We start from the raw sequence: 26,285 nt of genomic DNA on the forward strand, positions 1-26,285 counted from the left end.
CGGACTCTGTGCTGACAGCTCAAAGCCTAGAGCCTGCTTCGGATTCTGTGTCTCCCTCTCTCTCTCTGCCCTTCCCCCACTTGCACTCTCTCTCTCTCTTTCAGAAATAATTTTTTTAAAAAACATTTAAAAAGTTTTAAAATACAAAATATAGGGGTGCCTGGTGGCTCAGTAGGTTAAGCATCCAACTTCAGCTCAGATCGTGATCTCAGTGAGTTCAAGCCCCACATCAGGCTCTTCGTTGCCAGCACAGAGCCCACTTTGGATCCTCTGTCCCTCTCTCTCTTCCCCCCACCCCAAATAAATAATTAAATAAAAAAATACTATATATATATTCATATAAACAAACACAGGAACAGGTCTGAAAGACTACAAATCATACCATTAACAATGGTGAATTTAAATAAAAACTGAAAAGAAACCAATGGTGACATCTACGAGGTAAAGTTGTAACCTATTTGCTATTGTTTACTCATCTGTATTTTCTGATTTTCTATAATAAACATGGATTAATTGGTAATTTTTAAAAAGGAGGGATTTAGTCAGTGCAACTGTGCCTCTCCATTCCAAATCCAGAGGCACTAACTAGCCTTTAAGGATCTATGAACAGCTGAAGACAGTGTACCCGCTCAACCATTGAACCTCTTCTTCGCAATTCTACATAGGTACTCAGTTCCAACCAAAGCAGTCTGCTTTCTCCTCCACACAGTAAATTTAACAGTCTCCCACACCAGGTTGCCATTTGCCTCAACCTCCCAAGCCCTGGAGACTCAGTTCTCTAGCAGGTATAGCAGGTAATGACAGAATAGGCTTTGGAGAGGAGAATATGTGATAAGGAAAAGGGAAAGTTGACTCACATCTTCATTGGTTGTCTGGTTGAGAGCCACGAGGAAAGTGTGAAATCCAGTCAGTCCCACGACGGACCAGAGTGTGAAGAAGCAAATGAGCACTTCTAGAACAGTGAGGTGATGTTAAGGAATGTTGAAGCAGCTACACCAGGGGACTCAATGCCTCAGCCCATACTCATGGCACCAATCACACCATCTTTACCTCTCAGAACATATATCACAAATGGCCAAGTATCTGTATATAACAACAGATGAATTCTAAACTCACTGGATATATGAAAGGAAAAGGACCCCTGTGTATTCACTACAAGTAGCTCTCTAAGAATTCTTGTGTATTTAAGTGTTCATTTATTTATCATTAGCTCTTTGAAGAGGACATTTCATCAAAGCTAAACAATGTTGGCCATCACTGCCAATGGAAAATCCATCAAAAAATAAACTTTGTGGGGCGCCTGGGTGGCGCAGTCGGTTAAGCGTCCGACTTCAGCCAGGTCACCATCTCGCGGTCCGTGAGTTCGAGCCCCGCGTCAGGCTCTGGGCTGATGGCTCGGAGCCTGGAGCCTGTTTCCGATTCTGTGTCTCCCTCTCTCTCTGCCCCTCCCCCGTTCATGCTCTGTCTCTCTGTCCCAAAAATAAATAAAAAACATTGAAAAAAAATAAATAAATAAACTTTGTAATGAAAAATTGGTGGGAAAAACAGAATGTGACTTATAGAAATCCCATCTGAATCTCCTTTTCAGAAATACAACTGCTATACAAAATAAGCCTTAGCTGCAACAAAAAGGTAGGACTTCCATCAAGTGACATAAGAGGTATACTGAAGCAAAGACAGCCCACTAGAGGAGGCAGGGCTGAGACTGATCAGAAGGACTTACGAGGGAGGCAGTGGAGAAAGGGGTGAGGGAAGGACCTCTTTTTAAGCCCTGGCCATCTTCCATTCTGGTTGCTACCACTAAGACTACATTTTTTTTTTATTTTAGACTTTGGCACTCTCTGACATCTGAAAAACGAGATGGTGGGAGAACTACAGAGAGAAAGCCTACTTGAAACTAGTTTAAGAGGGCGTCACAGGGACATACTGCCAGGGGAGGATATGTTCCAGGAGTTTCTTTCAACGTCTCCAGGAAGCCAATTTTCAAGGATTCTGTTAAATTGGGAGGACAAGTGGAAAGAAAAATCAATAACTTTAGTAAAAAATGCACACTTACACTAGTACCCACTCATTTTCCTCCCTCCCTATCCCTTGTTACAAGCTGGCAAGAGATTAAGCCCTCACTCAGACAAGGGACTCTCACCTACAAACTGGTAGTCTCCTCACTAAAGAGTTTACATTTTCAATGCAGGACCTGGCACTGGACTAGAGAGTCTGATAGAAGCCAAGCTTCCCACTCCTTTCCCTTTTCCCTAGCCTCCAACTATGGGCACAGATGGGGAATATTCATTCATAGCTGAAAGAAATCAGAAATATCCAAGAAAAATCCTCTCTCCTGATTAACCCGTATCTCTCCCTTATTCAAAATCTAGTTGAGAACTCATCTCTTGATCAAGAGATGCCCCCTTTAACTCCACATCCCATATGCCTTTAGGGTTACTTGGTAGTTGTGTGTGTGTGTGTGTGTGTGTGTGTGTGTGTGTGCGCGCGCGCGCAAACACACACACACACGTGGGTATGTATTTTCTATCTCCCAAAGTAGGCCATGAGCAACTAAAAGGTATTTTGCTGGTATAATCCCTCCTATCACCTGGACAGGGCAGGTCTTACAAGGCAGAAGAAGAAAGGATGCAGAGCCAACATACATCCTCAGTCTTTGAGACTGCCTCAGAAATGTCCACTAGTCTGGGTACAGGCCATAATCACAGCCTCAACCTTCAGCAGAGGGCCAATGAGAAGGCCAACACACTCAGTAAATACAGATGGATGTGAGCTGAGTTTTGGAGCTCTGCTCAAGAGCAGTGCTCATTTCTACCAGGTCCTAGGGTGCCTTTGCAATAGTAAAGTCCCACCAGGAAACCCAACTTCCCTCAGCTGTCCTTAAGTCTTCTCCCACTCCTCACCCCTATTCCAACAACATACACTGCCTTGCATACTCACTGAGGGCCACATAGACGATGTTGAAGGCGAAGACATAAATCGTGAGGAGGGAGAGAGACAGGATAAAGAGGTAGAAGTAGCGGTAGTTCCTCTTTCCAACACAATTCCCCACCCAGGGGCAGTGATGGTCGAAGCGTTCTGTGGGAGAAAGAGAGAGTCCAGTGCCAAAGCCGCCCAAACAAAGCACATACGACATCTACATAATACCTAATTTAGAGACCCCCAGTGTCACTGCTGATTTCAACTGTAAAAAACACTGGTTTCTATTTTTCACTTTTTCACTATGTTTTCATAGTCATCTCATTTGATCCCCACAATCACCCTGGAAGTTGAGCAAAATAAGATATTCTTTTCCTCATTTTACAGTTGGAGAAACTAATGCACTGAGGGATCAGTGCCTCACTGCCTCACTGCTAGTTGACAAGAGACTTTGCTTTTCCAAAGAAAAACCTTTGGTGGACTTACTAAGTTCAGGAAGAATAAGTAGGTGAAAATACCCAAGGAAAGTTTTAAAAAATGAGTAGTGTGGTTTTTCTTAACCTCTAGTTATTTTTTTTTAAATGATAAAACTAGGTGGCTCAGTCAGTTAAGCGTCCGACTTTGGCTCAGGTCACGATCTCACAGCTCATGAGTTCAAGCCCCACGTCGGACTGTGTGCTGACAGCTCAGAGATTGGAGCCTGCTTCGGATTCTGTGTCTCCCTCTCTCTCTGTCCCTCCCCGCTCGCATTCTTCTGTCTGTCCGTCTGTCTGTCTCTCTCTCTCAAAAGTAAATAAACATTAAAAAAATTTTAAAATGATAAAACTACAACACTTAAAATGATGTGGCATAGCTCAATGGAATGGAAAGTACCCAGAAAGTCTCTAGAATATTTAAGAATTTACTGTCTAATAAAGGCAGTTCTACAAAAACAGTGGTGAAAGGAAGTATTATTCTATAAATAACTGACACAATTGGCTACTTGGTGGAAAATAAAGTTAGATTTATTTCTCCTCACACAATTAATCAAAATTAATTCCAGATGAATTAGAATTACATGTAAAAACAGAGTACAACCATAAAATAACTATAAAGAATAGATGAACATTTATCCCCTGTAGAGCAGGACATTTTTAGCATAAAAGTAATGGAAGAAAACACAGATGATAAAGAAAAATATATTTGACTCCATAAACTTTAATATGCATTTTATATATGTTAAAAATACTATAAAGAATCTTTAAACAGGAAAAAAACCAATGGGAATGTATGTAAATTTAGTATGTTAGTATATGAGAAGTCCTTACAAATCAATAACAAAATAAAAATACTCCTTTAAGAAAATAGTCAAAGGGCACAAAGAGACAGTTAACAAATACCACATAAACATATATTTAAATGTTTTCAGATTCACTAATGATTCAGTGCAATACTAATACAACAATAAGACAATTTTTGCTTATTGAAATAAGAATATAAAAATAACATCCAGTGCTGGTGAGAATAGCATGGAATGGACACTAATATACTCTTTGTGGGAGTATAAATTGAGAGAAGCTTTCTGAAAAGCAATTTGGCAGTATGTGTCAACAGCCTTAATAAGGCTAACACCGCTTTGGCAAAATAAATTCACTTTTAGTAATTTCTCTTAAGGAAATAGAGATATGCACAGAAATTTAAGTTTAGCAATTTTTTATTACTATTTTTTATTGTGGTAAAATATAAAGCATGCATTTTGCCAATTTATTCATTCTAAGTGTACAACTTAGTGGCAATTACTACATTCACGATGTTGTGCAATCATCACCACTACCTATTTCCAAATATTTTCATCACCCCCAAAGAGAAACTCTGTATGCATTAAAGAGTAATTCTCCGTTTTCCCCTTCCCCCAGTCCCTGGTAACTTCTAATCTTTCTATCTCTATGTCTATTCTACATATTTCATATTAGTGGAATCATACAATATTTGGCTTTTCTGTCTAGCTTCTTTCACTTTAGCATAATGTTTTCAAGATTCACCCACACTGTAATATGTATCAGCACTTTCTTCCTCATTATGGCTGAATAATATTCCATTGTATGGATATACCACATTTTGTTTATCCATTCATTTATTGATGGACACTTGGGTTGTTTCCAACCTTTGGCTTCTGTAAACAATGCTATCATGCTCACTGATGTACAAAAATGTTTGAGTATTTTCAACTCTTTTTGGTATTGATATGGACAGAATTGTGTCCCCCCAAAATTCATATGTTGAAGCCCTAACCCCCAATGTGACTGTATTTAGAAACACGGCTTCTAAGGAGGTAACTAAGGTTAAATGTCATAAGCTTAGGGCCCTAATCCTGTAAGATTGGTATCCTTATAAGAAGATGAGACAGCAGGAGTGCATGAACATAGAAAAAGGCCACATGAACACAGCAAGAAGGTGGCCCAACTGCAAGCCAGACAGAGAGACCTCACCAGAAATCAATCCTGCCTGCACCCTGATCTTGAACTTCTAACCTGCAGAACTGTGAAAAAATAAATTTCTGTTGTTTAAGCTACCCAGTCTGTTGTATTTTGCTATGGTAGCCTGAACAGGCTAATTTAGGTATGTATATATATGTACACACACACACACACACACACACACACACACACAAGGGGTGGAATTGTTGGGTCATATGATAATTTTAATTCTATGTTTAACTTTTTGAGGAACTGCCAAACTGTTTTTCACAGTGGCTATGTCATTTCATATTCCCACCAGCATTGTATGAAGGTTGTAATTTCTCCACATCCTGAAATTTAATCATTTTGATTGCAGTGCAATAATAATGAATAAAATGGAATAGTAAATAATATTTAATTATAGGAAACTGCTTAAATAAACTAGAATATTGAAAATTTTAAAAATAAACTAGAATGTAGCCATATGATGGATTATGCAGTCATTAAAATAATATATTCAAAACACATTTATTAAAGATCTGGAAAAATACTCAGGATATAATGTTAAGTGACAAAGGCAGGATTAAAAACTTTATCATGTGTGATCTATATAAGATCTAAATAAGTGGCACTGGAAGGAGATACAGCAAAATGGAGAGTAAATTTGGGATTAAGTTTTATTTATACTTTCTGTACTCCCCATATTTTGTACAATGAACATGGATTACTTTAATGAAAAACACACAAAGAATAAAATACATCATTTTAAAAAAGCAATAAGCTATGCACGGGTCAAAACAAAGACTGCAAGAATGGTACACCTCCTGGGGCGCCTGGGTGGCTCAGTTGGTTAAGCAACCGACTTCAGCTCAGGTCATGATCTCATAGTTTGCGAGTTTGAGCCCCGCGTCGGGCTGTGTGCTGACAGCTCAGAGCCTGGAGCCTAGTTCAGATTCTGTGTCTCTCCCTCTCTCTACCCCTCCCCCTCTCTCTATCCCTCCCCTGCTCATGCTCTGTGTCTCTCTGTCTCTCAATAATAAATAAATGTTAAAATAAGTAAATAAATAAATAAAAATTAAAAAGAATGGTACACCTCCTGATTAAAGGGCTACAATATATCTTTTCAGAAAAGAAAAAGATGTAGAGAAGACACACACAAGTAGTAAGAATGGTACATCTCCTGACTAAAGGGCTACAATATATCTTTTCAGAAGAGAAAAAGAAGATGTAGAGAAGACACACCCAAGTGGTTAGGGTAATACCTGAATCAAGAATTACAGATATAGCCTCACTTTAAGCAAACTTGCCATAAAAATATTGGAAACTGTAGATTTATACAGATTTATTTTCACTACATTTTAAATTATACTTTTTCTGATAATATAATTAATATACGCTCATCATAGAAAACTTGAAAAAAATAAAAAAGAAAATGAAGGAAACAGCATCACTCAAAATTCCACAACCTATAGATGATAAACTATAAGCCTAAGCATTCTGGTGTATTTCCTTGCATATATCTTTACATATATTTTTTCAAATGTGCAACTGAGATCACACTATAAATGTAGCTTATCTCTTATTTTATTTCATTTAGCTTTCTGATATGAGCTTTTTCCATAAGTCTACTGCAAAAATGTCCCACAATTTATTTGACTGCTTATCTACTGGTGGACAATTACATTTATTGAATTTTTAATCATTATAATAATCCTGAGATAAATATTTCCATACCTAAACCTTTTACCACATCCCTGATTATTTTCTTAGGACAGGTCTCTAGAAAAGGAATCACTAGCATCAAAGGGTATACATGTTTTAATAAGGCTTTTAAGAATCTCACTAGGTTGTCTTCCAAAAACTTTGTTCCAATTTACACTCTTACCAGGGTAGGACTAAGCATTATCAGGTTTTCCTTGCTAATATTCTAGATTTTAAAAGATCCTGTTTTAATTTTTATTTCTTTGATTTTTAGTATGGGTGAATTTTGTTTCTTGTTAACTAGTTAATTGCATTTCCTGTTTCATAAACTGTCCATATTTCTACTGGAATGTTACTGCCTCTTTTTTTTAAAGCAATTTGTATGAGTTCTTTATATTTAAGAATATTAATAAGGAGAGGGAATTATTTATCAAAACCCTCACATCTGACCTTCTTGAAATATCAAGTTTCCTGGCTAATTTAAAATGAGTTTTAATTTATAAAAATCCTATCTACACACAGATTTTTACCATATAAATTAAGATATATCTTCCCAACCTTTGCCTAAAGAATTGGCTAATAAGAAGAAAGCAATGTACTCAGTCAGGCATATTCCATGGCATATATAAAGAATGCTAGAAGTACGCTTATTACATATATATATATATATATATATATATATGAAGTATACATATAAGAAGTGTATATATATATATATATATATATATATATATATATATATAAAGAGTTGCACATATATGTCTATCGATGGATATGTTTACTGCCTGTTTCTGATCTTTCTCAGGGTGCAGCACACATGAGGCAATGCTTACAACTAAGCCACATATATGCAGATAGAAGCACAGACCCATGTATTATGCACACCTGCCACCCTTGCAGCATTACCAGAGAAAGATAAAATGACAGTGTTAGGATCAGACCTGTTCCAGTTGCATCTCACATTAATTACACGAACCTGCACAAAGGTGCTTCACCTATTTCCTCATCTGTGAAAAGGGGATAATACCTCATGGGGTTTTACAAGTCTTAAATGAGAGAAAGGGAAAGCACTTAGCACAGTGCCTCCTATATAGTAGGATCTCAATAAATCTTAGCAACTTTCTTCTTCTTGGGAACAGGATTTATATATCCCTTCTTTCCCCGAAGTTGCCCTCCAATGGACTAGGGTTTTCTTCCCCCTACATAAGATGGGTTCCACTTGAAACAAATCCAGTCAAGGAAAATGCAGATTTTAAAAACAGGTAAAGTTTACTTCCCCATTTACCAAAAAGGTTTTTTTTAGTAAATTTTAGACCAGAGGATATTTAAAATAAGATTTGATCTACACAAGTACAGTTGCTTTTTCACTTGTTCGGAAGCTTGCTTCCTATCTAAAGTTTCCTAACTAAATCTAGCTTATTTCCTATGTAAATCTATCTTCCCACCCCTATTGATTTTTCCCTAGAAAAATAACCCTGACCCTCTCCAACTCAGCCTTTCCCCCAGACAAAGCCCCTTTGGTTGTACTCACCCACACAGTTGTCACAGATGCTGCAGTGGGAGGCCCGGGGTGGCCGGAAGATCTTGCACGTATAACAGTATTTCAGCTTCACAATCTGGTTGTTTATCTGAAAATTCTTGATACGAGGAGGTGGTCGCTGGCCCTGGGGCACTGCACCATTGGTAGCCTCTGAAGATCAGTAAAGACAGTTACTATCACTGCTAGCTAGCCATTATTTGAGTCCAAAAGTCCCACCACTTCTCAAAAAGCACTGTGAGTACTCAATAGTGCCCTAAGGGCCCACTGTTTTCTACAGACTAGCATTCCAGAGGACACTTTCAACATCACAGTGTCCCCCCAAATTCCACTGAATGCCATGCAATTCTTTTGTGCATATGTGAAAAAGGGTTTCTTCAAGTTTTGGGGGTTTTTGGCAGATTACAAAGAAAAGCATTCATAAAAGAAATAGAAATGGCTAAAAAATATATGAAATGAGGGGCACCTGGGTGGCTCAGTCGGTTAAGTATCTGACTTCGGCTCAGGTCTTGATCTCATGGTTCATGAGTTCAAGCCCCATGTCAGGCTCTGTGCTGACAGCTCAGAGCCTGGACCTGCTTTGGATTCTGTGTCTCCCTCTCTCTCTCTCCTGCTCGTTCTCTCTCCAGAGCGCCCTTCTCCTGCTCGCGCTCTCTCTCGATCTCAAAAATAAATAAATATTAATATATATAATATATATTATATATTCCATATATATTATATATTATATACATTATATATTATATATAATAAACATTAATATATATATAATGAAAATACCCAAATTCACTAACAATCAAAGACATAAAAACCAACACAGATACTGTTTCTACCTACTATATTAACAAATATTAAAAAGAATAAGAATACCCAATGTTGACAAGGATGGGGAGAAGGTATTTTTATATATTACTGGTAAGCAATAAAGCAGTGGCTCCCAAAACTTTAAAGGTCTATATTTTTTGATCCATCAATTCTATTTCTAGGAACTTAACAAAATTACAGAGATATACAAAAGATGTTGGTGGAAGGATTATTTGTCACAGAGTCCCTTTTAATAGTGAAAACGTGAAAATAACCTCAGTGTCACAATAGGAGGTTGGTTAAGTAAATTATGATACATGCACAGGATGGAACATTATGCAACCATCTAAAATGATGTAGACAAGTGAATGAAGACACAGGACAATATTCACAATGTATTGCAAAATGAAAATGTAAGCTAAAAAGCAACATCCATAAAAAGATATTATCTTGCAAAAATAAAATATATGCATGAAAAAAGACTGGTAATACTTAGAAACAGAAAAACAACCTTTTAAAAATAAGAGTAATGTGTGCTTATTGTAAAAGGTTTGGAAAAAACAGAAAATACATATAAGAAAAAACAAAAATCACTGAGAGTCTCTCAACTCAAGGATACCCATGCATTTTGATATATTTCCTTAATAGATAAATAAACATTCATGATTTTTAAAATTTGAGATATAGATATGATTTTGTACCCTATATTTTTTACTCAACATTATATGGTGAATGTTTTTCTGTGGTTGTTAAATTCTCTTCCAAAAAGATGAATATTGGCAATATAATAATATTCCATCATATGCACATCCTGTAATTTATTTGACCATTCCATATAGTGGCGCATTTAAGTGGTCTCTGAGTTTTTACTATTTAAGTGATGTTGCATGCAAAAACCTAAAATATTACAGATAAAGTTTAAATCCACTTTGATCACCACCACTGGGAATCCCAGTTCCCACCTCCCTTCCCCAAGAATATATACGTGTGTTAAAATTAATTTCTAAAACAGAAAGAAAAAAAAGAAAAGCATGTTGAAATCTGAGTAGTAAATATGAAGTTGCTGGCATTAAAATAGCTAGGCCCATATTAAAAAGAAAAAAAGTTTGGGCTTAATTTCGGCTCAGGTCATGATCTCACAGTTGTAAGATTGAGCCCCATGTCTGACTCTGTGCTGACAGCACAGAACCTGCTTAGGATTTCTCTTTCCCTCTCTCTCTTTCTCCCTCTCTCTCTCTCTCTCTGCCCCTTCTCCGCATGTATGCTCTCTCGCTCTCTTTTTCTCTGAAAATAAATTTTTAAAAAAGAAAAGAAGGACAAAGGAAAAAATGCTGAGCTAAGAATCCTTCTGCAGTAATTTGTATAACTCTCTGATTATTTCCTTTAGCTAAACTCTAAGCGAAGTGGAATTACCGAGTCAAAGGGTATGAACCCTTAAAACCCATACTGCTTATTGCCAAAATGCTTCCCAGGCAGATTGTATCAATTTGTACACCCATCAATCTGTAGCGTATGAGAATGCCTGTCTTGTTGCCCCCTAGATGTGCAGGATAATTCTAAAAACAGAATAATCTTTCAATTCACTTTGATTTTAAAAATATCTACCATATGGAATTTTTTTCCTTTTTTTGAAGAGTGGGGTAGATGCTGTGAAATCAAACAATAACAGTGTGTCACAAGTCTTAAAAGGATGATAGCTATTCATTAGAGAATGATAAAAGTACCAGCATGCCACCTTAATATTCCTTTGCATGTGCTTTACATGAGGGCACCTGTGAGATACAGTTCATGGTTTGTCCTCCCCATGAGGCACTATGATACAAGGAAATCACAGTGTCGCCTGCTGCCCATCCTCCAGCCCTCATGCACAGCATACCCAGCATAGGGCTGAATGTAGTGTTGACAAAAACTTGCTAACATAAACATATGTATGAACTCAAGAATGCAATCTTCTACACAGAGAACATGCTAAAAGGGGAGGTCAGAATGTGACAGCTCAAACCTGGGCTCTAGGCCCAGTGATCTGGCAAAACAGAACTAACCTTGCTAACACCTGCTGTGAGATGCAAAAGACAAGTCAAGGCACTGCCCTGACCTTCAGTTTCTCCATATGTGAATGGAAATGGGATGATAAAAGAATAATCCAGATGGAGAAAAAATGGCACACACAACTCTCCCTCCTATCTTCCTCCTAACTACCCCAGCTTTACCAGGTCTCCCCTGAACTCCGGCTGCACCAACACACCTGGCCTCTTCTTTCTCCCCACCATTCCCACCCTCTCCCCATCCCTAAGTAGTTCAGATGTGCACAAGCCTATGTCCCCTTGGCTCAACTAAAACAGGATGGAATTTTTAAAAAAGAAATTCAGGGGCGCCTAGGTGGCTCAGTCAGTTAAGCACCTGGCTTCGGCTCAGGTCATGATCTCACAGTCTGTGAGTTCAAGCCCCACATCAGACCCTGTGCTGACAGTCAGAGCCTGGAGCCTGCTTCGGACATGTGTCTCCCTGTCTCTCTGCCTTTCCCCTGCTCATGCTCTGTCTCTCTTGCGCGCTCTCAAAAATAAGTAAACATTAAAAAAAATTTAAAAAAAAGAAATTCAGCAAGAAGCTAGAGGTAAATGCAGCTAAAATAAACAAAAGGAATACAAAAGCTTTCAAACCACTCTAGGAGTATCAAACCATCATACTTTACACCTTAAGCTTGCACAATGTTGTGTCAATTATATCTCAATAAAACTGGAAGAAAAAACATCAAATGGAAATGGGAGAAAATATTTTGTTAATAATAGCATGCATATAAACATCAGGAATAAACTCAATATAAGACATACAGAAACCAGGCTTTAAAACTATAAACATTTTATCCAAGGGCATAAAACTCAATCTGAAAATAAAAACACAACATTTTCTTAGATAGGCAGATAATATTATATAAATGTAGATTCTCTCAAAAAATATAAATGTAATGCAATACCTATTATAACCCTGATAGATTTGTGTGTTTTTAATTAAATAAAATAATATTAAAATAAAAAAACAAACAGTCTAAAAATCTAGAAGCATATTGGTGCTCCATGGGCATAGCTTTTAGTCTTACAACTTCTGGGTCCCTTTCTTCTACTCTGTCTGGCTTGGATGCTGACTCAAGCTACTTGGGTACTGGACTTGCAAACAATTTAGGGAGGCACTGATGTTGGGTCTGCTGGGTTCCCAGTCCCTGCTAGTACTGGTATCACAGCCTTCTTTCCCAGTGTGAGCTCCTAGGATATTCCCTCCTCTAGCCCTGGGATCTTCAGCTTTAATTTGTGGAGTCACTCTGGCCCGTGGCTATTGTATCACTTTATCTCTGTCCCAAAGAGACCTGAAAACTACACTGTAATCAGCCTATAACTGCTTCCATTTCCTTCCTTTACCTTCCTAGAATTCTCAATGGTTCTTGGCACCATGGCTGTCTCCTCTCATCTTGTGTATTCCCTTAATTCAGGAATTCTTGGTGGGGCCCGTGAATGTGCTTCAAAAGATCTATAAGTCCCTGAAATTACAGCCACAATTATATGTATATGCAAACATATAAGAATATTTTTTATGAAAAGAAGGCTTATAGCTTTCATCAAAAAAATCGAATGCATTGATGACCCTTCAAAAGTAAAAAAGGCCAACCTCTTGCGAACAGTGCAGCAGGACCTTGGTAACAAACCCCTCCCGAAATGCAACCCAACACAAGGAAGTATGAAGCATATGGTTTTCAAATCTTGCTAAATCTGCCTTACCAAATTCATAGGGTGGTCATGATCTCAGATTCAGTTTCTTACAGGGAAAAGGCTAGAAGTGATTCTTAATCTGCAACTACATGATTCTATTCCCTTAGTGATTAAAGTCACCCACTGCACAGCATCATGCCAGCTGGTTAGAAAACTCACCTATCTCCATTTCTATGAAAGCTGCTTCATCTGGTAGGGCCCGCGGGATCACTCCAGGGTCACTGAAGCTGGTCCTCAACAGTGTAGCCATGGAGAAAAGGAAGAGCATGGCAGCAAACACAGGGATGGCAGGAGACAGCTGGACAGCCAGGTAGCGGCATCTGAAGAAAGCAGCCAATTGAACATTTAGTTATACCTACCCTGTATTGACCTCAAATTGTTACCAGCATGTTGATCGGGTCTCCACAAGAAAATCGGCAGTACCTTGAGGGAAGGGACCATGTTTTTTCTTCTCTTGAATTACCCATAACTCCTTATATACGGTTCTGCACATAATAGGAAGTCAACAATTATTTGATTGGTGGACCTATAACCTAGAGAAGACAGTCTCAAGGGACTTCTCCTATCACCAAGTCCAGTCCCTCCTTTTGGCCTGCTGAAAACCCCATTTCCTCTGTGCCTCATGAAAGGCTCACACCTATTAAGGTCAGGGAAGCAACTGAGCCTGGACTTGTAATTACCACAGGTTGCTCTTACTCTGGGAATGTGTAGATCTTTTCAAAAACACTCATCTAGCATTAGGCCTGAGCTCAAGGAGGAGGAAGAAAAGATGAGGACCATTTATGAAGCAGGGTCCCAGTGTCAGACAGAGGGTAGGTCTGGCATGCTTCAAAGCCAATGAAAAGTTTCTGGGCTGCTGACTGACTTTGAAACATCCATTCTTTTCTCTCCTCAATGAGCTCTGCTAGTAGGTGCCTACTGACGTTAGGCAAGGAAAATCTCCTAGCACCCCTTCTCAACATAATGTTTCCTCCCCCTTTCCTCATAATTCATCTGGAAGACTACCCCTCTTCCTCTCTGGATATCCCAGCTCTACTCATCTTTCAGGTCCCAGAGACATCAATGCCATCATTGTCATCATCACAATTTACTGAGCATTCACCATATGCCAGGCATTGCACTAAGCCCTTTATATGCACCATCTCATTCAATTCTCACACTAAATCCACAAGGTAGATTTGATAGAGAGAGGTCTTAGAGAGGTCTTGCCTCCTCTGAAAGGCCTATCCTAAGCTGCACTAATCTCTCCCTTCTCTACCGCTGTCATCCTCATTGCCAGAGCCTTGTATTGTTTCCTAGCTGTTTTTCACTATGTTGACCTCATCTCCCCCAGCTGGACTTCATAAGAGCAAGAACCTTGTCTTTTTTGGAGTGGGAACATTTGGGGTTGAATTGTGGTTCTACCAGCTCCTAGCTGGGTGACTTAATTAACTTCAGTCTCCTTATCTGTGAAATGAGGATAATAATAGCACTACATAGGGTCATTTTGTGGATCAAATGCATGAATATAAATAAAGTACTTAGAACTGTACCTGACACATAGTAAACTTTAAGTAAATGCCAGCTGTTAACAATTACCATCATGCTTCTTTATCTCCCAGAGCTTAATGCAAGTACAGGAACAAAGAAGCTACCAACAAATACTTGTCACATTCAACTGAATTTCAAACCAAATAAATAGGAATATGCGATGAGAGTTATCACTGACCTATTTTTATTCTCTTCCTCCTGGGGGACATTTTTTCATTCAACACAGAGATCTTCTCTTAGAGGCAGACTATAAGTGGATGAGCAAGGACCAGAGGGAGAGCAGAAAAAGTACGCTAAGGAAAAAGGCTTACCTCATCGGCATGGGGATTAAGCAAGCTGCTGTCCATTCAGAGCAAACATTTAACCCCGGGGTTATACATTCGCTGTAGTTTTGGAACAGTCCCCATGAGATCCTCCCCTTGCCTCCCCACCACACACACAACTGCATGAAGGGTGCAAGTCAACTATAATATTAGGCTGAGCGCTTTGTCATAAAGGTGAACATATGTAGTAAACTTGCAAAATGATGTTTGTGGCTTTTTGTTTGCCTGCTTATTGTTTTTTAACAAAATCCTTGGTCTTAGTCTGCTTTTGTATGACTTACTCCCTTCTAAAAGCTAAGGGTAGGGGACAAAATTTGAAGAACTGAAGGATCTGACTTAGTACAGAGTAATTAAAGCCCCTGCATATCACTACCTTGTGGATTACCCTCTTTTCTATTGTTTCACCTTCAGTATTACAGATAATCAAGAAGTGAATTCAGAAACAAAAGTCACCTCCACCTACCAGGGACCCAAAGGACACAAGAGAAATACAAGACTGTTTCACAAGCAAGCCAAGTAAAATTACCACACTAACAGAAAACAGCCATCTTTCTAATCACTGCCCATTTCTAAGATCACTCTTGAAAACAAGTAATGTCTCTAGGACTCAAACTGCTCTGGGTGTACAGCATCCAATAAATAGACTTACAAAAATCAGAGCCATCCAATCAGCCACCAAAGGGCTTTTAAATTGTCTTATTACAGGAAAAAAAATAGAGAGGAAAAAGGGGCGCCTGGGTAGCTCAGTTGCTTGAGTGTCTAACTCTTGATTTTGATTCAGGTCATGATCCCAGGGTCATGGGACTGAGCCCTATGTTGGGCTCTGCACTGAGTGTGAAGTCTGCTTGAGATCCTCTCTCTCTGTCTGCACCTCTCCACCACACTCTCCCTTTCTCTTTCTGTCTCTCCTTCTCTCAAATAAAAAAAAAAGAATACCAAATAAAGATAGAAAATATATATACATCTCTCTCTCACACACACACACACACGCACACAATGTTAACCCCATGCACAAAGGACCTGAGATTAACTAAGTCCCATTCCAACACCTGCTTGTCAACCAGACAAAGAACAACTTAGATTTGAATTATGCTACGCCGTCAAGGATAAAGGTCTCTGTAATCTCCACATGGACTATCTTCTGCACCTGCTAAAACAATCCACTCTGTGTGTCAACAAGTACACAATAGGCCCATTGTATTGTTCTCCAGAGATGAGGCTACTGGCAGCCAGTTGTCACTAGTGAGTGGGTGTGGCTGAGAAGGCAGATGTGGAACCAACAGGCCTTTCCACTCCAAGTAAGAGGAAACTAAGAGAGCCAGTGGCTAAGACTACTGTAAACTATAATATGTCATGTCTGTCTTTAGCAGTTATGATCAAAAATATCCACATAGGTTAATACCATAATTGCAGTAAGCTACAGGCCTGTCTCTGACAGGAATAGGGTATGTGTAGATTTGGTGGTAATTCCCAATATTGATCTGAAAAGTCAGGAGTATCCTAAATCAGTAATTTGTCTTAGTGAAAGATGGGATCTGTCATCCACAAATATAGGCTGTTTCTGAAACCCCCTAGTACTTTCCATTCATATTACTTCTTGGAATAATGATATCCATACACTTCTTGAAACAGAACTCTCTTTTGTCTTCAAAGTGCCAAGAGAATTTCCCCCTTCTAGAGGGTTTAGTGGTTGCTTTTCTCCCTTGTAAATTTTATAAATGCTACCATGTCCCCACTAAGTCTTGATTTATTCCACCTGAAGAGATATCATTATTTTAAGCCATCTTCTACCAACTTCTTGATTGGCCTCAGGCTTCCATAGCTAGGCTAAATGACTGGACTTCCACATGTCCCATGGGCCACATGGTGGTACTGTCTAGCAGTAACCAGCAGTGCCAGGCTGGGCTGGTGTGTCATGTCCCATCCCCCATCCCCAGCACGGTAGTTCATTGGAGGGACAATGATAATGACACAGACTTCAACTGATGTGAAAAAACTCAAAAGAGATTCATAAGTGGAACCTGTAAGAAACCAGATTCCATAGCAGGGCTCTGCCTCATAGACTGGGAGTGTGGATTGGTGTTCTATACAATACTCTACCTCTAAGTCTCCCCAAAAGCTCAGTGCCAACAAGTATTTATGGGCCTAACAAATGAAGAACAAGAGAAAATGGGAGTTAATATTGTTAGGGAAAACATAACTAACATATGAAACAGCTACAGAATAAGATAAGACCAGTAATCAAGGGTTAGGATGGTGATTCATACCCTAAGGACTATAAGTGGTCAGAGAAGAGCTCTCTTGGGAAGCTGGTGGCTGCTTAAAACTGCTCCCATAGCAGCCATTAAGGGTGGATTTAAGCACAGCTTGGAACAGCAGAAAGGGCCCAAGGATTAGAGCCCCATGATGGCCCTTAGCCCCACATAATGGCAATAAGCCTTTGCTATAAGTTCTCACTGATATGGGTCGTTGTCTGTCCTTTTACATACTACTTACCTCTAAAGCATAGTAAACATATAGAACCACCTATAAGACTGACTCAAGGGTCTTCTGATGACACTTCAGAGTCTGCTGATAGGGAAAAAGTTTCCTTAGACACTAAAAACATAATTGAAAATCAGCCCCTGACTGCTATGTGAAGGTCAAGGGAAGATGTATACCCTGTCTTGTTCCAGTAGCAATGGGGAAAATTAACCAAACAGGGACATTTTCAATTTTGAGGCAATGAACCATCCTCTCACTGAAGAGGGCCAAAATCTGTAGCCAGGCAAGCCTGCTAAGTAGTTGCTAAATCTGTTATAATAGCAAATTTCACATTTCAGTTATACCAAAAGTAACAAATTTCAAATATAACAAATAAAAAATTTCAATATACCCCTGCCTAAAAATTTAGAACAATTCCCCACTCTTTATTAATCCCCAAACCCCACAGGCCAGTATTCCAAGGCCCTCCATTAGTTAAACTGCCCTTACCTAATCATCATCATAAGGTTCTTGTCTTCTCATTGCTCCATTCCAGAAACATACCCCTAATTACACTGAATTCACTAGCTTCTTGCTATTGCAAAATGAATAAGGTGCTTCCTTTGTTCTTAAACACAATACTAGCAGGCATCTCTGAGGAAGATTTAGAAGGTCTCTTCTCTCCTTCAATAAACATCTCAACTGATGTCGGCATGCTGGGGGACATCCCTGTTCTTTGTGCTTGCTTTTCCCAAAATAGAAAATCACTATACTCAGTTAAAACTCATTCTCAAAAGATGGGAGATGCATTCGATAGAGATTGACAGTGTAAAACTCATTATCACAAAAAGTAGTAGAGACTGAATATACACAGATAAATTCTGAATGATGGAACTGCAAAGAAAGGAAAGCATACTGTTCAGAAGACATAACTCAACCCTTCTGCAGGGAGTGTGCTTTATCAGGAAGTTGAACTTAGCCAAGTACTATAACAGATTGGTATCAGAGAGACAACTATGATGTTCTAAAACTATCATTTGGTTGGCCAAGTCATATACATAATCTTGGGCTAGGTAAAGCACAAGATAGAACCTGCAAAGAAAAATTTTCTGGAGAATGTTCTCTTGGTTAGAGATCATGATAAAGTCACATTTCCCCCTTTCCAATCTCATCTAAGTAACTTCAGGAACCTGGATCTTGTCACTATAGGCACAAATATTCTGCCAGGTCAGTTTGGCTTTTGTCTACATAGCTCTGTATCTCCTCAAACCTGGCAACTTTGTGTTGTCAGATGACCATTTTTCTTTCCTCTGTCTGCAGGGACATGATGCCCCTTTCATCAGGATCACCCACATGGTAATGAGGTAGGGAGCACATATTGCTTAATTTTTCTCCAAGCCACCCTCATTCAGGCAGCAAGGACTCTGAGTGGTCACAGAGGTAATGACCCCTCATAACTCACAAAGCTTACTTTCTAGGTTCACACTTAGAGATGGACTTCCCTGTTCCTGCAAGGCTACCAGAATGCCATGCCAGGATGCTACCAGTTTTCTACAAAGATACCTTCATTTCCTAGGAGCATAGCTGGGGAGGCCCAAATAACCTAGATGCCACTAGGTAACATAATCACTAGCTAGCAAGAACCCAGAATATGCTGGTCTAGCACTTGGCAATATGCACAATTTAGTAAACCTGAATGTCTTCTGGATTCCATATTCAAAAGGTTACAATGAGATGAAAGGTAGTGTGTCATACAGAGGTATTGGTTGTCCAGCTGATCTTGGTAAAGTAACCTCTTATGTGGGCCTGGTTTCCTCACCTGCAAAAGGATGGAGATAGTCTCCAAGGCCCCTTCCAGTTCTACCATTCTATGATTATGTGAGTCAAGACATTTAAAGTGTATCCAGAATGTGTTATTAATTCAGTAACATTTACTGACCATCTATGCTACGTAAGCCCTGGCAGAGGGCACTGTGGGGGCTACATAGACATAGGAGATAGTCCCTGACATTGAAAGAGCTCAAAGTGCAATAATCATAGAATTTAGAAATCTAAGAAATGTCATAAGATTATGTGTTAAATGAGCAGTATGTATGATTAGTCCTACAAATGCAGGAATTATTAGAAAGGTTTCATGAAGGAAAACTCAAGAAGGGACTTGAAAGAGCGGTAGAATTTGGATAGGCTAGAAGTGGGTCAATTACTGAGCAGCGTTACAAAGCTTTTTTCAGTTCATCCAATTCAATGACTCCTCTGTACATCAGAAGCAACTATGTGTGTCAGTCCAACAGGGTTTGATAGTGCCTTGATACAATTTCCTCTACATACAGCACAATGAGGCATAAACACTGATCATAGCAGCAAACTGCTTCTACTTCAGGTGTCAAAAGTCACATAGTCATTCTTGCCACAAGAGAAGTCTGGGTACCTTGACCCCACCAGTGATCTGGTCACAAAGTTAAAAGAGATAGCTAGGAAGCCAATTCCAGATAACAGTGCACTTGGTCCTTCCCCCTAGCTTTATCAGGAAGTTGAATTTGACTACCTACTACAATAGTCTTTGAGTGGCTGGACACCTCACAGTTGTCAGTGTCATTCTGCTATAATGTCCTGACATTACCAGCCAAGCTGGTGGCTACATGTTTACACAAGCTGGACAGGGTTTGGCCAGAAAAGACTGAGAATGGCTCATGTGGTCAAAGCTGAAACTGGCATATACACACACATTTCCTAAATGCCTCCCCCTAAAGATAAATTAAGAAATCCTTTTCTTAAGCACTGCACAATTTTCACTCTGCTTTTAAAGTCAATACTTTTACCATAGATACAATTACATTTAAATATGTAAATGTATTTAAATACAGCTACCTACTGGTAATCTATCCTTTCCTTTTTGTGTGTATTTGAATCTTCCAGACAAACACAACAGTTATGCAGAATTTCAGACTCTCAGAGTTGCAAGAGGCTCAGTGATAATGTAGTCCAATTTCCCATTCCAGGCAGGAATCCACTTTGTGACAGCAGCCCTTAGAGGTGGCTACCCAGTATCTTTGGAAACACTTATAACAACACAGAGCTAACTAGCTCCTAGATGGACAACCTTTATTCATTTTATGTATTCAGCCTACTGTCTGTCCAATGAAAATTACAGGCCCCTCCTTTGAGAAGTCTAAACATATAAAGGCAAAATCCAAAAATAAAAAGATATCCACTGGCACCACTAATACTGCATGTTTTTCATCAAGGGGTGCCCACATGCCTGACCAGATTTCTCAAGCCATCTGGCCAACCCAGGGCTGTGCCATGGGCAGCTATAAATCAACTTGCGCTTGTTCCTAAGCACCTGCTGCAAGCGAGACCCCACTACTAAAATGCAGGTCCAGATGTGCGGCAAGATCTAGACTTCCCCAAGGCAAAAATGCAACAGTAAGAGGATGTGGAATCTATGCTCCTAGACAATTTAGGGACGAAAATAGACAGCCCTCTTCACTGGTAGTTCAGACACCCTCACCAGCCTGAAGGCAGGGGACTGGATCAGCTGATTTCCTGAAGTCTCCCTATGTTCTAATACTAACTAAGGGGCCCGTATCCTGTCCCCCAAATCCCATCCCCCACTGTGTGATTGGTAGTGAATTATATACTCCAAAGGAAACAGTCAACCAGAAAAAGATTTCATTCTTCAGAGGCAGGCTGGTGTCCTTTGTACAGCCTGTCATCAGCTAGGCATAAAGCAACCACCACCTAGAGTGTCTGTATGTCTATACGTGACAGACACACATGGACACACACACACACACACACACACACACACACACACACATGCACGCAAACAGATTCAACCACTCTCAGTAAAAATGATTCATTGCCAGGGTCCTCTCCCCTTTGGTCAGACTTATGCTTCCCCATTCCACTCCTTAGCTAACACGTTTACTTCCTTCTCCTTCCCCCACTTCTCCCTCCCCCAGCCTTACACTAAAAAATATTTACTCTATCATACAGACAGCTGTAACTCAAGGCAGTTTATAAACAACCTCACCCTTCATATTTGAGGGCAAAGCACAAGAAATAACTTGGGGAAAAAAGTCGTCTTGGTAGAAAACTTAACCTGCCTCTGTCAAACAGTAACTTAGCTAATTATAAGCTTCATCCCACAGGCGGTTTTGTTCAAAGGCCTTTGGGGCCTAAGTGGGACAGATCCAAATCAGACTCTGTCTGGCTCCCAGATACAAAAAAAGGCCAAACGCCAATAGCTCCAAATTCCCAATTCCCCTGGACAGTCAAACCAGAGGTTTTCTGGGCCCAGAATTACCAGCTCACTCAGGGCATAGAAACAAATCTCATCTCTATTTTAAATAGTTCCAACCTCACAAATTTAACTCTAAGATGGAGGGGAGTGGCGGCAAAAAGAGCTAGTGATTCAGCAGGGTAAGGACTGAAAGAGAGGGAGAATGATAGAAATCAGAGTTCAGCTCTGCACTTCCAAAAAGAAGCAAGGAAAGAATAAAGCAAAAAAATATTTCTTTTTGGAGAGAAGGGTGAGAGGGGACAGCATTTTATTAGTGTTACACGTATGCCTGCCTGATTGCACATGCTCACTTATACCACACACAAGTACACACATATACACACGCCACCGTAAACCTAAGACTGGGAAAGCAACTAAGAAGCCATCTCCAACCTGACTGACTTCGCCAAATACTTCACAAAGTCAGAAGCAAAAGAGCCTTTGACAAAGACCTTCTCTGACCTTCCTTTTCTAGCCCTGTTATAAACTTCCCCCCACCCCTGCCACTGTTGCTCAAGCCAGCTGCAACCATCAAAAAGTCTGGCAAAACAGCCTGAAAAATCACTCTTGATGCACTGGGAAAGCCTGGAGCCCTTACAGAAGGACAAAAATGAGCTCCAAGAGATCAGAGCTCATTTTGATTACCCACAAAGGCTAGCCAAGGGGGCCCCCTCCTCCCTGCCACAGCCACACCCCAGCCTAGGAGCCCCCGGGGTCATGGTAGTGCATGAACTATAGCAGACTCATATCAGGGGTGGCTCACAGTCTACACACACACCTCTTGGCTCCTCAAGGCCCTCCTCATAATAATCCCAAAGCAATTAGCATTGTTCCCATCCCTAGAGCGTACAGCATTCTCAGCATACCCAGTAGTCAAGCCACAGTACCCTAGAATCCAACTGGTCACCTCCCTAGAGCAGTGACCTATACAAGCTTCAAATGGTGGCTCTAGTACTAGCTATTATATCAAAGAAAAAAACAACTCCAAAGCTGGTATCAGACACACACAGAATACAGAGTTGTTTATGCTGAGTGATCTAGAGTGAAACTCACATTTAAAAAGCACATATGTGCCACACATGCAGCTGAGGCTGGAACCAATCTGTAAGTTCCCAGTTCAGTTGGCTTTTCAATTTAATAGCTAGGAGAGGTGACCCAGAATAACAGAATAGGTGAGTTTTGTGGTATAGAGTTATGACCATGAGGGCTGCCCCTAGGCCCAAGAGGGATGGGGAAGATGGAGTCTGTCACTAAACTCCTAAGGAGACCAGTGAAAAGGAGAGGTGAGTAACAAAGACAAATGCCTTTATTTCCCAAGTGTGCCAGGGGTAGCCCCAAATCTGTGCTACAAAATTGGTATCAAAGGTCTTGGGTTTTTAATGAAGCACATACCCTGTTACAAGCACAAGGAAATGAACTCAGTTAGCATAATCTATAGACATTACTCAAGAGGATAGTGGTATCCAAGGACCATCCACAAACTCTCCAGAAAGAAGGTTCTTCCCCTGGACTCAAAGTGACTATAATCAGGCAAGTCTACTCAATAGAAACTCACTCGAAGGCGAAGAAGAGTGTACATGTCCCCAAGATGAGGAAAAGGGTCAAATAGAAGATGCCCTTTTGCCGGGCCATCATGACTCGACCATCACAGCAGAAGGTGTTCCTGCCTGGGAGTTTCTCCCATTTCCGTGTCACCTTCTTTCTCACCACCATCACAGACATGATTGGAATTCCTGGTCCAAAACGGGCTTTGTGATTACAAGAGAGAAGAAAGAGAAGCTGAGCCCAGCTTTGAAATCACGATGCCTGCTATTGCTGCCGCGGGGTCAAACATCATCAAAAGTCCAATTTGTAGCCCTAAGAGAAAGCACAAAAAGAAAAATATGAGGCAGGAACAAGAAAATGCAGTTCAACCCTCCTTTACCAGAGGTGGAAAAATGAGCACTGCCTAAAGGGGTAGTGGTAGGGAAGTGGGAAAAGTTTATTTCCAATCTGTGTGTATCCTCTAAAAGGAGAAAAGGCTAAATGTTCTCAAAAAAGAAGGGGGTTACCATGTCTTCTTACTATGGATTTAATAATCCCTATATTTCCAATATAATACTGATGATTTTATCATCATAGAACCTTGGAACTAGAAAGGATTTTTAGGGCGATAGCCCCAATTACTTTGTTTTGGAAACAAGTAAAGACCAAAGAGAGGAAATCACTTGTCCAGGGTCACACAGCCGCAAAGCTAAGCCAAGAAAACATGTCTGCTGACTTTCAGGCCAGAGCACTTTCCACTGTACCACAGTGTTCTATAATCATCAGTAAGAAGACTCAAAATAATGGTAGAGTTTCCATCCTTAAGGAGCCATTCCCTCCCCTCCTCCATTCACCTTCTTTCTTTAATTAGCCACTCAAATATGAATCACACCAGGGAACAAGTCACCCTCTGGCAGGGCTAGGAGGTTCTGGACACTCTGTACACATATCCAGGTTGTATTTACTCAAAACAGATTTCCCCTAATCAAACCCTCTGTAACTTCCTGAGTCTGGGAAATGAACCAATCTTGCTAGTCTAGCCTAACATATGTGGGAATCTTAATGAAACCACATCACAGACCTGTAGGTGAAAGGCTGACTTAAGCAGGAGAGTTCTGGAATGGTTGGGGGTGGGGTGGGTGGACATGTCAGCAGCTAGGAAAAGTCATAAAGGTGCTTGCTTTCTGGGACATTCCATAAGTACCATCACCACTTGGTGATCCTGAACCCCCAGGCCCAGGCTTTCTCAGCCACTGCCACCCTTCTCTTCTCAGGTGTGGTGCTGTGGCCTCTATTTACTGACACCACATGCCCCACGCTGGCAAGAATGAGGTGGAAACCTGCAGCCAGCCTGACTGATGAGAAACAACCAACCCGAAATCATTACGGGCTGGAGAGGACAAGGGTCCAAATAGAGACTAGGAGATGAGCAGGGAAATGAGAAAGCAAGAAGCCTTGGCAAAGGGGAGGGAGCACCAGAGGGGCAGAGAACACTTCCTTTGTGTAAAACTAACCTGGAAAACAATCTCCTCCAGATAAACCGGCCCAGCGGGAGAAGGGAGACCAGGAAGGGGAGCCGGGCCTGGGAGAACAAAGATCAAAATCCGTCGAGAGCCAGCGACCGGCCCACCAGCCTGGGGCCCGAGGCCCGAGGCCCGGGCGGGCGGCGGGCGCGGCCTCGGGAGGCCAGCCCTGCCTCCGCCACGCAGCGGACCACCGCCCCAGGCAGGTTGGGACGCGCGCCACCTCCCCACGCTCATACACACTCACACACGCCCCGCCACGTGTAGTCAGCCGCGGTCAGGGGCTCGGCGGCTGCCCAGCTGAGAAGGCCAGTGCCAACGTCCGCGCGGCTGGGTACAGCGGAGGGGCTGTTAGCCCACCATGCGGCCGAGCCCAGGAGACCCCAACCCCCACCCCTCGTTACCTGAACCCTGGAGACCGAACTCGGCGGGGAACTGAGGGCAGGAAGTGGACTGTCCCAGGGGACCGCTTCAGCCGCCAGAGGTGGCAGCGACTTCTCCTCCCCAGCCCCGAGGCTGCCTCCTCCTGACAAGGGGCCCCAACGGTCGGGGCCCTAAACCAGCTGTGGCAACCGCCCACCGCTGGCCGAATGGAACGCTCCTCACGTCACCAGGTCGTTCCAGTAGTTGCTCGCCTCCCATTGGCTGCTCGGCCTCGGCGCCTCCGCCCCTGCCACCCCTGCCCCGAACTACCATTGGCTGCCCCGAACGCCACTCGACGCTGCCTCCGCCCCGTTCCCCCACCCATCTCCCGGCTTCGTGCCCACCTGCCAAGCCACTGCCAGCCTCCCTTTGGGGTCCGAGAGCCAATGTGAGAAGCGTCGCTTTCTACTGATATAGTTACGCAGACACGGAGGTGAAAGGTATTGCTGATGAGACAAGGAGAGACAGGGGTACCAGCCTCTTCTCACACACACGGCGAGACGCTGAAGCAACACTGGCTCACAGATCCGGGTGCTCACTCGGGCTCACCCAGGGCTCATACTAGGTCCGCCCTGGGCCTCTTCGGCCCTATTTGCATGAAATCAACCGCGACCCGGGATTTTACTCGTTTTTAGCATAAAGACAAGTCCTCTGCCTCCCAAGTCCCATTCAGTAGTTAGGGACTTCACCTCTGTCCCAGCACCCTGGCTTTTGGAAGAAAACACACATAAAAAGGAACTTGAAAGGGACACCTGTCTCCAGGAACATAGAATCATTTTGCAGTACCGAAAACAAATAATTGACGAAGTTAGAAAAACTCTACTGACAGGACTTAAATTCTTCCAGGTAGGTAATGAAGTAACATTGCCAAGAAGGTTGTCAATTACTGTTCGTTTTGGAAAGCTTATGATAATTGAGGAGGGCGGGGATCCAAGGCAGAATCCCCACCCACCAACCACATTGATTTTTTTCCTTCTGCCACTCTCACCTCTGCAGTTACTGCCACAATGAGCCACTGCTACTGATCTGAGTGAGTCGCATCCTTTAGAAGTTC

The 26,285-nt window shown here is 41.3% G+C and overlaps 1 protein-coding gene across 2 annotated transcripts in view; it reads right to left on the reverse strand.

Moving 5' to 3' along the window:
• Positions 1-25,416, reverse strand: part of ZDHHC9 (zinc finger DHHC-type palmitoyltransferase 9) — a 31,921-nt gene extending 6,505 nt beyond the window's left edge. Inside the window, exons 1-8 of one of the 2 annotated variants that reach the window (XM_011279472.4) lie at positions 25,213-25,416; positions 24,800-24,867; positions 23,317-23,618; positions 13,320-13,480; positions 8,590-8,748; positions 2,941-3,078; positions 1,944-1,992; positions 858-960 (exon numbers count right to left, since the gene is read on the reverse strand). In XM_011279472.4, the coding sequence (XP_011277774.1) occupies positions 858-960; positions 1,944-1,992; positions 2,941-3,078; positions 8,590-8,748; positions 13,320-13,480; positions 23,317-23,483 (777 nt within the window). In that variant the 5' untranslated portion in view covers positions 23,484-23,618; positions 24,800-24,867; positions 25,213-25,416. The remainder of the gene's footprint in view (positions 1-857; positions 961-1,943; positions 1,993-2,940; positions 3,079-8,589; positions 8,749-13,319; positions 13,481-23,316; positions 23,619-24,799; positions 24,868-25,212) is intronic. The other variant, XM_011279473.4, reaches the window with a different exon arrangement.
• Positions 25,417-26,285: the final 869 nt, after the last annotated feature.

The sequence above is a fragment of the Felis catus genome, chromosome X, assembly GCF_018350175.1.
Source record: "Felis catus isolate Fca126 chromosome X, F.catus_Fca126_mat1.0, whole genome shotgun sequence".
Taxonomy (NCBI): domain Eukaryota; kingdom Metazoa; phylum Chordata; class Mammalia; order Carnivora; family Felidae; genus Felis; species Felis catus.